The sequence below is a fragment of the Miniopterus schreibersii genome (assembly GCF_964146895.1).
Source record: "Miniopterus schreibersii genome assembly, chromosome: 1".
Classification (NCBI taxonomy): Eukaryota; Metazoa; Chordata; class Mammalia; order Chiroptera; family Miniopteridae; genus Miniopterus; species Miniopterus schreibersii.
Genome location: NC_138101.1, coordinates 164,355,905 through 164,369,410, shown reverse-complemented (window position 1 = coordinate 164,369,410; position 13,506 = coordinate 164,355,905). Strand labels below are relative to the sequence as shown.

The following is a 13,506-nucleotide window of genomic DNA, read 5'->3' as shown; positions in this document are numbered from 1 at the left end:
GTGGAACTCTCATCCATTGCCGATGAAAATGCAGAATGGTACAGTAACTTGGAAAACAGGTTGGTAGTTTCTTTTGGGGGACGGATTTAAAAATATATTTTTATTAATTTTTTTTTTTTTTTTTTTAAGAGAGAGAAAGGGAGAGGGAGAGGGAAAGGGAGAGAGAAAGAGAGAAACATCCATCAGCTGGGCATGTGCCCTGACTGAGACTCTAACTGACAATCTTTTGATGTACTAGATAACGCCCAACCAACTGAGCCACACCAGCCAGGGCTGGCAGTTTCTTAATAGTTAAACTTAACACATACCCAGCAATCCTAGTCCTAAATATTTACCAAAAAGAGATAAAAACATATGTGCACATATTTATAGCAGTTTTCTACAAAAATAGACAAAAAGTGAAAACAACTCTAATATCAACTAGTGAATGGAAAAACAGATTGTGATATATCATAAAAGAGAGCACTACTCAGTGATAAAAGGAATTAGCTACTTACTGATACATACAACAACATGGATAAATCTCAAAAATATTATGTTAAGTGAATGAAGTAACACAGAAAAGTCTATGTATTATATGATTCCATGTATATGAAATTCCAGAAACTATAGTGGAAAGCAGATCAGTGGTTGCTGAGGACTACAAGTTGAGGGGAGGGTGTTGACGCAAAGTGGGATGAGGGAAATTTTGGGGGTAATAGAAATGGTCCCTATTTTGATTGTGCTGATGGTTATACAACTGTACACATTTGTCAAAATGTCATTGTATTCACTGTACAGGTATATTTGTGAATTTTATTGTATGTAAATTAGCCCTAAAAAATTCTTTTTTAAAAAGGTATGAATAAGCCTGGCCGGCATGGCTCAGTGGTTGAGCATCAACCCATGAACCAGGAGATTGCATTTCGATTCCTGGTCAGGCACATGCCCTGGTTGTGGGCTCCATCCCCAGTACGTGGCATGTAGGAGGCAGCCGATCAAGGACTCCCTCATAATCGATGCTTCTATCTCTCTCTCCCTCTCCCTTCCTCTCTCTGAAATAAATAAAAACATATATTTTTTGAAAAATATAAATAAGAATCATCCAAGAAGTATATTAAAATAATTCCCAATGTCATTTTTTAAAGAAATATAACAAAAAAATCGTCATATTTGTATGGAACCAAAAAAGATCCCAAATAGCCAAAGCCATCCTGAAAAATAAAGAATGAAGCCAGAGGTATTGCACTGCCTGACTTCAAGTTATACCACAGAGCAACAATAATCAAAACAGCATAGTATTGGCAGAGAAACAGACACACAGACCAATGGAACAGAACTGAGAACCCAGATAAAAAAACCACACGTATATGGGCAAATAATTTTTGACAAAGGAGCCAAAACACGCAATGAAGGAAAGAAAACCTCTTCAATAAATGATGCTGGGAAAATTGGAAAGCCATATGTAAAAGAATGAAACTAGGCTACAGTTTGTCCCCATGTACAAAAATCAATTCAAAATGGATCAAAGATCTAAATATAACATCTGAATCAATAAATTACATAGAAGAAAGCATAGGTACTAAACTCATGGACCGTGGTCTTAGAGAAGATTTTATGAATTTGACCCCAAAGGCAAGGTAAGTAAAGGCAAAAATAAATGAATTGGACTATATTAAACTAAAAAGCTTCTGCACAGCAAAAGAAACCACTACCAAAACAAAAAGGCAACCAACCAAATGGGAGATGATAGTTGTAAACAAGAGCTCTGATAAAGGTTTAATATCCAAAATATATAAAGAACTCATACAACTAAACACCAAACAAAGAAACAATCCAATTAAAAAATGGACAGAGGACCTCAACAGACACTTCTCCCAAGAAGACATTCAAATATCCAACAGATATATATAAAAAGATGCTCAACTTTACTATTAGGAAAATGCAAATCAAAACTACAGTGAGATACCATCTCACACCTGTTAGAATGGCTGTTATCAATAAGACAAGTAACAACAAGTGTTGGAGAGGGTGTGGAGAAAAGGGAACCCCCATTCACTGCTGGTGGGAATGTAGACTGGTGTAGCCACTATGGAAAACAGTAGGGAGGGTCCTCAAGAAATTAAGAATAGAGTTGCGGTATGACCCAACAAATCTTCTGGGTATATACCCGAAAAACTTGAAAACATTTATTCGCAAAGATATATCCACCCCTACGCTCATTGCTGCATTATTCATGGTGGCCGAGACATGGAGACAACCATGGTGTCCTTCCATAGAGGGCTGGAGAAAGAAGATGTGGTGCACGTATGCAGTGGAACGCTTCTCAGCCGTAAGAAAGGATGAAACACTGCCATTTGCGACATGGATGCACCTTGAGAATATCATGCTAAGTGAAATAAGTCAGTCAGAAAAAGCTAAGAACTCTATGATTTCACTCATATGTGGGATATACAACTGAAGCTCATAGACACAGACAACTGTACGGTGGTTGCCGGAGGGAAGGGGGGAGGGGGGAGTAAAGGGTAAGGGGGCCAAATACATGGTGACAGAAGATGACTTGACTTTGGGTGGCGGGCACACAATGCATTATACAGATTATGTCTCATAGAAATGTACACTTGAAACGTATGTGATCCTATTAACCAATGTCACCCCAATAAATTTAATAAAAATAATACATACCTACATACATAATAAAGGACTAGCAACATGGAGGAGGAAAAACAATTAAAAAAGGCATGAATAAGAATCATTCAAGAAGTATGTTAAAATGCGTGCTCCTGGGCCTCACTCAGAGCATCTGCTTTGGAAGGTCTCAGGTGAGGCCTGGAAATCTAAATTTTCAAATACTAACGTCGAATTAAAAGAAGTGTCATGAAAAAGAACAATTAGAGAAAAGAAGGGCATACATTTTTATAAAATGTGACTAAGAAAAAATACCAGAAGGAAATCCTTTAAAATGCCTGGAATAGTCTGGAGAGCTGGATGGGATTATGAATGATTTTTTTCTCCTGTGTTGTTTGTTTCAAAAAATGTTACATTTAAATGGGAAATAAAAGCAACCCTCTCTCTCCTACATTTCTGATAGAAATGGAATAATCTAAATACCTTCTCACAAAGGCCCTGACCCTGAATCCCGCTGCCCCACTCCCACCCTCCTCAGGCCCTGTCCCTCTCCTACCCTCTTGAGGCTCCTCGGCTTGGTCCACCTCCAGTTTGGTCAGTAGGCTCACAAACCACTCAAAAGACGGCTGGTCTCGGTTGATCCAGATGAAGTCCGCCTAGGGAGAGGGGCCCTTTGGTTCTGAGGTGGGGCCTACCTCATGCACAGCACGCTCATGTCTGTGATAGCCAAGGCCTATATGAGCACCTTGGTGTGAGCAGGGCACACATTATTTACAGAGGGGAAACTGAGGCTCACATAGGTGAGGAGCCTTCACCAGGTCACAAAGCATCATGAGACCAGAGCCCAGGATTTTCTGTAATAATCTATTGTTACAGCAAATAGTGTTCTGAGATCCTAAGAATAGGACAGCCAGTAAAACATAACTTATTATTATTATTCTTAATCCTCACCTGAGGATTATTGATTTTTCAGAGGAAGAGAAAGGGAGGGGGAGAGAGAGAGAGAGAGAGAGAGAAAAGTGATGTGAGAGAGAAACATACACCAGTTGCCTCCTTATGTGCCCAGACTGGGGGTCAAACCTGCAACCTAGGTATGTGCCCTGACGGGGAACTGAACCTGCAACCTTTTGACAACACTCCAACCAACTGGGACACCCAACCAGGGCAACGTTACTTATTTTTAAAGAAATTCTTTGAAGTGGCCTAGTCAAAATAATAAATTTTCAAAAGGCAAACATTTTCATTTTTAAACCACCACCAGGTGAAGGCTAGTAAGCATTGCGGCTATAAAGGAATCCAGGCCGCCTGATTTTCAAGCTCCTTGGTCTATAATGAGATGCTGTCTGCAGAATATCTCTCAGAGGTGACGAGGGTTGGTGGAAGCGGTGAGGCCTGGACACTTAGGAGACACCAGGAGAATGCGGGCCACTGGCGGAAGTGTAGGGGCCAGCAGGTCCCAGCAGAGGAGAGGCCATCTGTCCCTCCCCTACCTCTGCACAGGAGGGCCTGGCTCCTGCTCCAGGTGGTACCCCAGGAGAGGGTTCCAGGCCTGCTGTGGAAGGCCGTGCTCACCTTGTGGAGCTTCATGTCATCTTCCTGGAGGCCCTCCATCCAGGAGTGCTGGCAGCTGGGACAGATGTGCTTTCTCTTCTGTTACCTGAGGAGAGGCAGGAGCAGGAGTTTTGAATTTGGGGTGAGTCAGGGACTTTTCAGGATCTCGGAAAACAGTGCAGGGGACAGGGGGGAGAGTGGGGTGATAGACCCACTCTATGAGGAAGGAGAGAGATGAGACCCAAAAAAAAGAGGCTAGAGGAGCAGGAAGAAAAGAGAGAAAAGGGGAGAGGGAGACAGGTGAAAGGAGAGAAGGGAGGGAGGAAGGGGGAGAGCAGAGGGGAGGGCTCTCTTAGGACTCAGCCCCAGGCCACCCACCTGTACACGATGCTCTGCAGGATGGAAGCAAAGGGGGTGATGCCAATGCCCGCCCCGATGAGCACTGTGTGGCAGAGGCGAAGATTCTGCGGGTGGGGGTTCCATAAGGGCTGTCGATGGAGCACTGTGCACCGCCAGAGAGGTGAGAGGAAAGAGAGCGGTAAGTGGGCCTGGGGAGAGCTGGACCCTGAGGCTTCAGGGCCTTTTATATGCAGGCCGTTGTCTCCTGGCCTGGAACCCAGGCCTAAGTGGCCCCCACTTCTGTGCTTTGAGGGTATGTCTGGGAGAGCCCTAGAATGTCAGAATGCAGAGCTAATGGGAGCACGGCTCAACCAGCATTTCTGCGTGCACCCGGCACAGGAGAGTTTGGTTCCATTCTCTGGATACCTGGAAGTCAGCCTGTGGGAAATTAAGGGACTTGGAAAGGACTTCCCGGAGCCACTTACCTTGATGTTACAGAATTGGTGGTTCTCAGGGGACATCTCAGACACCTGTGAGGAGCACAGCAGTGAGCTGTAGGTCTTTGGGAGTGGGCATGCCAGGCATTTCTCGGAGGCTTCCTAGCCCCTGCCAGCCTGAGCAACTTTACACAAAGGGAATTGCCTTTTCCACCCCAAGCATTCCAGGGAGCAAGGAGCCCTTCTCAGGAGGACCATCAGTGGTGTCTGGAAAACACTCTTCAAAAGCAACCGCACTCCCGATTGTTAGTGTCTGCTGACTTCTGGTGTGCATGCTGCTGTCCTGGCTCCCACCAAGATCTGTGTTTAATAACTGTCTCTCAAAATTCCTGGGAATTTAACAATCAGCTCCGTGGGCCAATACAAGTCAACTACAGAGTGTGACTGGACAGCACTCATCACAGACACATCTTCAGCTCGGTCTCCAGCCCCTCCTGATAACCGTCATGTCTCCAGACAAACCCCTGGCCTTGAACATTCTTTTTGCTCAGCAGGGAACACCCTTTCCTCTGCCCCAGCTCACAAATTCCTGTGCTTCCTCCAGTGTCCAGCTCCTTTGAAGTGGCTGTTCCTCCTTGAAGCTCTGCCCAGCTGAACCAGGCAGAAAAGCCAGTGGCTGGACTGACTCAAGGCCCCTGGGGACAGGGAGCAGGCCTGCCGGACTCCTTTGGGCCTGAGCAATGGCAGGCAGTTTTAAGGACTACATTTGTTGAGGTCAAATTCTGGAAGGTGAAGGAAGCAGACCCCCATCAGGTTACAGGGCCCTGTGGTAATTCCCTCTCTGGTGCCAGAGGCAGAGTTAGGAGTTACCTTTGTGATCACCAGGCCCACCCCTCATGTCACAGAGAGGAGCTGAGTCTGAGAGCACATCAGTGACTCTCCCAATTCTCCCAGGGCTCGAGTGGGCAGAGCCTGGGTCTCGGACACCTGTTCAGTGTTCTTCACACTCCACCACGTTGCTTCTTTGTCTGGGAGACTGAGTGCTGCGTTCCCCACGTGTTGGATGGGAACTACTTGTGGTGACTTTGGGAGGTAGACTGTGAGAAGCCTACACCTTTCCAGTTTTTAATCCTTCTGATTGCAAAGAGAAAGCCTTACATTATAATTTCTATGTCTTTAACACTTACTAATCCCTCCTCTTTTTTTCCTTTTAACAAAGTGAGAGTGACATCGCAAGAGAGAGAAAGTAAAGAAAGAGGGGGGAGAGCGAGCAGAGCAGTGGAGTGCTACTTCAGGCTCCGAGCCTTGGCAGGCACAAACATCTGGTGAGAGTCTAATAACATAGGTTTTCATCGCTTTTATTTTTAGAGGTACCTTCTGTTTATGGCACAGGACACTGGTTCTCTGTTAACAATAGCCAACAAAAGAGGCCTTTTTAAATACAGTTAAGTTTAAAGCAATGTTGGGATGTAAAGGGAAGTGCGAGGTAGGACATATTACCAGTGGGAAGTGAATGTGGCAGAGTTAGGAAGGTGGGACACAGGCGAGTACTGCAGAAACACCATGAAACACAGGCTTCCAGATGCAGGACGCCCGCCAGCCCTGGAAGACAAGCCACTGGCTCTCCAGCCTCCAGCCCAGCTTCCTCAGCCTTACCAGAACCCGGCTGCTGGCCGAGGCTCCCCACTGTGCCTGAGTTTCTTCCTTTGTCCCTGCGTGTGCCAGGCCTTCGTCCCGCTGCCGCGGAGCACCGTCTGGGCTGTAGGATATCATCTCCACACGGACGTCCTTGTTGGAAGCCATTGCTCCCTGTGCCCAGGCCTCCGAATAGATGGGCTGGGATTGCAAACCCTGTTTGGGTTCAAAATGGGAATTGCTTCATTAATTTAATCATAGAATCAATACATTAGTTTTAAAAATTCAGACATTACAGAATGTTAGCGAATAAAGTGGAAAAGAACCTGGATCAGACAATATCACTCCTCTAAACATTTTCTCTCTGTCTTTCCAGATCCCCTCCTTTCCCCCCAACACACACTCTTTTACATAAATGGGACATACTGCTTTGTAACCTGACTTTTCTACTTATTATAGCTGACTAGGTTCCCTTGCTTCCCAGTGCATATCTGTTTTTAGGTGACCTATATTCCATTATAAGGGTGATCGGTAACTTATTTAGCTACTTCCCTGTTGTGGAATTTTTATTATCCTCATTTCCTCATTATTGTTAACAAATATATACAAAGAAGCACCTTTTCCATCTCCATCCTTTACCCCAGTGATTTTCAACCTGTGTGCTGCAAGAATTTTAAAAATATGCAATACCTGAGTACTTAGTCAGGGGCACTGACCTCTTTTCCCTTAGATTGTCAAATTAAAAAATGACAACAGCTAACACAACAATAGCCATCTGGTGTGAATGCCCTGTCTTGAACCGTAAATATGTAGATTATACAACAGAGTTGCATCTTATTGGTCACGTCGCATAATAAGGTTGCATCTGATTGGTTAGTTCTTGGTACCAGAAATCTTTATATACAAACAAGTATAGGCACCTGATTTTTAAAAAGTCACTTTGGAGCAAAAAGGGGAGTAATTACTATTAATTTTTTATAAACCAATCACAATTATACCTATTTTTTGTCAGACTGGCAAAAAATATAATACATTTTTTGGTGTGCCCTGGAATTTTAGTAATTAGCTTATGTGTGCCATGAACAAAAAAGGCTGAAAATAGCGGCTTTGCCTTGATTTATTTTTCTTCATAGCATTTATCACTTGACACCGTGCCTATTTTGTTTGTTTATTGCCTGTCTCTTCAGACCATAAGCAGTGTCTAACTTGCTTGTTGATATGTCTCCAGCATCTAGAACAGTATTTGGAAAACAGTAGGTGCTGTCCTCAGTAAATGTTTGCTAAATGAATGAACGAACAAGGCAATTAATGTCCTTCTTATGCATCTGCCCAACTAGCATTTTAGGATAAATCCCTAAAAATGGAATTGCTGGGTCAGTGGGTATACATATTTAAAATGCTGACACATATGGCCAGACTGCCCAGCAGAAAGTTTGTGCCAATTTATTGTCTGGCAGAGGTGCATAAGGTCCCAAAGGAAACAAGCTTTTAACAGTTCCTGGTGTGCCATGACTCACCTAGCTTTGAAAGTTGGCTTCCTTCTTCAGGGAGTTTCCCCTGATTAACAGTAGAGAATGCTCTCTTGTTTCTACCTACCCCTCCATTTCCCAAAGCTTTGCTCTTGGCACCATTCTAGAAGGGTCTTTTGGTCTGACCAGGCAGGATTCCACCTGGTTTTTCTGCTGGACTTTAAATTCTTCTAGGGCAAGGCAGGGCTGAGCCAGGCCTGGGGGCTTCTCTTCTTCTGACCTTCAGCAGGGTTTCCACATATGAAGCTGTCTCCCAGCCTGGCAGTACAGCCTACTAAGTGTTCAGGCGCCCCCAGCCTCCTTCATCTATTCTTACTTCCTCAGGTGCTGCTTTGATCTCTATGTATCCCTACCCCCCCCCGCCCCCCCCCAGACTGTATTCACTCCAGGCATTGGTAACTTGTCAGCTTTGTGGGTTTCATCAGGGCTCAAACAGCAATGCCAATGCTAATGCTGATGGTGTTGATGGTGATAATGAATGGCTCACCTGGACCATGCTGCCCAGTTCACTCAACACTTTAGTCATTCATTCCATTGGTCCTTAAAAGAACCATGTGAGAAAGGGAAGTCAAGGATGGGAATTATCCCCAATTCGGAAATGAACAACCTGAGGCTCAGCAAGGTTAAAGGATGAGCCCATGGCCATACAGTTAGCAAGTGCTGGAGCAGAGACATAGAGGTGAGTTTTTCTGATCTCAATTTCCCCTCTCTTTTCATTGTCCCCCACCTTCTAATGGAGAACATGGACTGGGGAGGACCTTGGCGGGGGGGGGGGGGGGGCGGCAAGCTTCAAGGAGGCTCTTAGACTACATAGTCCTCAGCTGCTTTGGCCCCCACGCTGCCGCTCAGCCAGTGTACACACTGCTGCTCAATGATTGGTGCCACAAACCTGGAAGAAGGCAACTTGGTCCCCATGGGTTTGCCTCCATGGTGGACCCTTCCTTGCCCACAGCCACCTACCTGGGGCCTCCTCTGACTCCTTCTCATTCTCAAACTCCTCACAGCCTCTTGGAGTCACAATCCACAGGGTTTGGTGCCTTGAAGGACTCACAGAGCCTGTTAGTCCACTGGCTTTCTTGTGTTTTTTTTTTGTGTTTTTTTAATTTATCTTTATTGTTGAAAGTATTACAGATATCCCATTTTTCCCCAGTTGACCCCTTCCACTTCGCTCCCACACCCTCCCCAGGCCTTCACCCCGTCATTGTCTCTGTCCATGGGTTATGCATATATGCATATAACTTCTTTGGTTAATCTCTTCCCACCCTCCACCCTCCTTCCCTCTTCCCTCTGAAATTTGATCGTCTATTACATGCACCAGTGTCTCTGGATCTATTTAGTTCATTAGATTCTTTTGTTCATTAGCTTCTTGGTAAAGAAGACCCTTCAACATTTCCTGTAGTGCTGGTCTGGTGGTGATGAACTCCTTTAGCTTTTCCTTGTCTGAGAAGATCTTTGTCTGACCTTCAATTCTAAATGATAGCTTTGCTGGGTAGAGTAATCTTGGTTGTAGTTTCATGATTTTCATCACTTTGAATATTTCTTGCCACTCCCTTAGGGCCTGCAAAGTTTCTGTTGAGAAATCAGCTGACAGTTGTATGGGTGCTCCCTTGTATGTAATTACCTGCTTTTCTTTTGCTGCTTTTAAGATTCTCTCTTTAACCTTTGGCATTTTAATTATGATGTGTCTTGCTGTGAGCCTCTTTGGGTTCCTCTTATTTGGGACCCTCTGTGCTTCCTGGACTTGTAAGTCTATTTCTTTCCTCAGGTAGGGGAAGTTTTCTATAATTATTTTTTCAAATAGGTTTTCAATTTCTTACTCTCTTTCCTCTCCTTCTGGCACCCCAATAATACAAATGTTGGGCATCTTGAAGTTGTCCCAAAGGCTCCTTATGCTATCTTCATATTTCTGGATTCTTTTTTCTTTTTGCTCTTCTGGTTGGGTGTTTTTTGTTTCTTCATGTTCCAAATTGCTGATTTGATTCTCAGCATCCTCTACTCTACTGTTGATCCCCTGTAAATTATTCTTCATTTCAGTTCATGTAGCCTTCATTTCAAATTATGTCATTGATTTTCTCAATTATTTTCATCATACTCTTACTAATATCCTTGAGCATCCTTATAACCATTATTCTGAACTCTGTATCTGTTAGCTTGCTTGCATCATTTAGTTCCTCTTCTAGAGGTTTCTTCTGTTCTTTCCTTTGTGACATGTTTCTTTGCCTCCACATTTTGGCTGCTTCCTGGTGTTTGTTTCTATGTATTAGGTAGAGCTGCTATGTCTCCTGGAATTTGTAGAGTGTCTTTGTGTAGTAGGTGTCCTGTAGGGCCCAGTGGCTCAGCCTCCCCAGTCACCTGAGCTGGGCCTTCTAGGTGTTTCCCTGTGTGGGCTGTGTGCATTGTCCTGTTGTAGTTGAGCCTTGGTTGCTGTTGGCACTGGCTGTGAGAACCAGCTGCAACTACAGCCAGAGAGCTGCTGTTCTGGAGACACCCCTATGGAGCAGGATTTACTTCAGTGGAGCTTTGGTGTTCACCAAGTGGGCCCTCGTGATGTGGGCAGGTTATAATCCAGCGTGGTCGAGTCTGACCACCAGGTGCACTGTCTCTTCGGCCTCCTGGGAGGTGCAAAGTCAGCCTGTGCCAGTGCCTTGCCCAGGGCCACCCAGCATGAGCTACACAACAAACCATAGATGGCTGCTGCTTGTGCTGGGCTTGTTGTTGTCCAGGAGAGGCCAAGCTATGAGCCAATGCAGGGTGCTGCTAGTGCCAGGCCTGGGGCCACTTATCAAGCCATATGGGGCACGCTGCTGCTTGTTTGAGAGATTTTAGGAAAGTCCTAAGCATGAGGCTCGAGAGGCCACTTGCACAGAAAAGCCCCTGGAAATGGCCTGGATGAGCTGCAGGTGGGGAGGGGCGGGGCCTCCGGGAATCACGGGGCGGGGCCAAAGGTGAGAGTCAGGTGCTGGCGATTCAAATATGGCGCCTGCCTGCCGGCTGTGTGCGGGGAGGACTCGCCAAAGGAGCCATGGCCTCTGCAGCCCTTCTGCCTGGGAGGAAGCCGCCCTTCCAGCTCTCGCCCGGATCTCAGGCAGGTTAGTTCCTCCCCGAGTGTCCCAGGTCCTTTCAGGCCGCTGCCCGGCGCTGGGCTCAGAGGGAGCGTCCGAGTGAGTCCGTGCGCGGGCCCTTTAGGAGGAGCTGCTGGGGCTCCCTCTGCCTCTGCGACCCTCAGGGACAGTCCCCGCTGGTTTCACAGCCTGGAGTTGTGGGGACATCTCTTCCCGGCCCTGGAGCCCTGGGCTGGGGTCCTGCTGTGGGGCTGGGACCCCTCACTCCTCCGGGAAACCCCCACCGCCGAGATTCCCTCCCGGGTTTCAACCTTGGCCCCAGTTGTGGGCCCCCGGCCACCTCTCCGCGATTCAGCCCCGATCCGCCCGCGTCTCCGCCCCTCCTACGGTCTCGATGCTCCTTCAGTTCCCTGGTTGTGGGGCTTCTGTGCAGCCAGATCTCAGGAGGCTCTGAGTGCTGGTGGTTCTGTATTTTAGTTGTAATTTTGTTGTGGTTGCGGGAGGCGGCGGGTGCAGCTGTTACCTACGCCGCCGTTTTGTATCTCCTCCCTCTCACAATTCTCTCCTCTGGCCTTCTCACCGGATGTGTAGCCAGACAGTGTCTGAGCAAGAGATAAGTGAGGAGGGGGGATCAATGCTGGACTCCAGAGGGCAGCAGGCCCATCTCATCTGAGTGACTGGGACTGTCGGATGCTCAGATCGTGGGTTGAATGTCCTTCCTCAGATCCAAAGCAGTGCCACAGCCACAGGTCATGGAGATCTGATCTCTCCCTTGCCAATTTGCTCGATGGAGTCATCTAAGCCTACACACTAAGGGTCCAGTCTCCTCAGCCAAGGCAGGGGTCAGAGCTGCCCTGAGCACACTAGGAGCTCCTTGCGGTGGGGACCCTTCCTCCTCCATCAAGTCAGGGTCTCACCAAGGAGGGGACCATCTCCCTCCCACATTCAGCCAGATGCCTGTCAGTGGCTCTGCACACAGTAGGTGCTCGATTGGTGGTGGGACCAACAATATTTATTACACCACTGGGTGTATTACACCACTGGGATGTGCTTACTAAGGTTCTCTGTTGAGTGGATGACTGGCGGAAAGATGGTGTGGGGTGGCCACCCTTCTGCTGAGGGGGACCAGAGAGAATCCACATGAGAGTGCGGAGGCCCCTAAGAGGCCTCCGTTTTCTTTTATTTTAAGCCATGGACTGTTTTGGCAGTTCTGTGAAGGCAATGAATAGACTCCTCACAATAAGGTATTTAAATACATAAAGTAACATTCACAGGCATTACAAATGAAACCAGTTATGATGAGAAAGTTATCAAAATATCTTTAAAACCCACGTGTCATTTAGGAATGCATATGCTTTTTTGTTGACACATGAAATAACTTCCGCTGGGGAGTTGCATGGCCACCGAAATCTGAGGTAGTGATGAGGTATCAGCCACACGGCTGTGTGATATAAAGGAATCTATGGTTTTTATTTAGAAAAAGTCACAGGTATTGTTTACACTACTGTGGGTCGTTATCTGCACTCCTCATTGAAGAAAAGGCTAACTTTCAGTTAGAGGTTAGTGAAAGTAAAGGTGCCCCCTCCCCCCCCCCTTCATCCAAGTTCTTAAACTGGCTCAGCGCTGTATTTACAGAGGCCGGGAGCAGGTGTGGCATGCTCTCACAGCTTTGTGAGGAGTGAACTGAAAAGGCAGGACTGGAGTTGCAGGGCCTCAGACCTCTGCTCCCATGCTCCTCTCTCAGCTGCCCCCCAGATGCAAGTGTGTGTATGTGTGTGTGTGTTGCAGGGGGTATGCCTTTTCTACACAGATGCACCCTGAGGTGCCTCACACAGTGACTCACAGGTAGGAGGCTTCCCTAAATGTCAGTTGCATTCAGCTAGTCTCAGCTGCCAATCTGAGTACCACTCCTGATTTCTATAAACAGCTTTGTAAACAAAGTCAGAGTATTTTCCAGCTCCCATAAGGGCTCAGCTCATTGCAGGAGACTTGAGGCTCAAGAGATAGGCAGATTCCAAACTGAGGCCCTGAAGAGACCCCTTCAAAAACTGGTCAAATAAATGACCCATCCATGTAATAAACATAGTCATTATCAGAGTAGTAGCTATACACTGGAATATTATGCAGCCACAAAAAGGAAAAGTTCTTTTTGAAAAAACTGACATGCAAGGATTTTCATGACATACTGCTCACTGAGAAAAAGTTGGCTGCAAAATGGTGTGAACAGTGTAATCCCACATATGCAAAGTTGTCTCTGCATCTAATTATCATGTAGATGTACAGGCTGGAAGGCTGTTCACCCAAAGATTGACAATAGTTTTCTTTGGATGGAATTATTTGAGGAAT

General features: G+C 46.3%; 1 protein-coding gene across 1 annotated transcript in view; it reads right to left on the bottom strand.

Annotated features, from left to right (window-relative positions):
* Nucleotides 1-13,506, bottom strand: part of NOX5 (NADPH oxidase 5) — a gene marked incomplete at both ends in the record, with an annotated part of 34,787 nt that overhangs the window by 8,991 nt on the left and 12,290 nt on the right. The window contains 9 exon segments of the mRNA XM_081126522.1: nt 3,164-3,263; nt 4,180-4,257; nt 4,533-4,609; nt 4,612-4,660; nt 4,983-5,027; nt 6,591-6,785; nt 9,059-9,099; nt 9,102-9,173; nt 11,684-11,762. Of these exon segments, the coding sequence (XP_080982648.1) occupies nt 3,164-3,263; nt 4,180-4,257; nt 4,533-4,609; nt 4,612-4,660; nt 4,983-5,027; nt 6,591-6,785; nt 9,059-9,099; nt 9,102-9,173; nt 11,684-11,762 (736 nt within the window).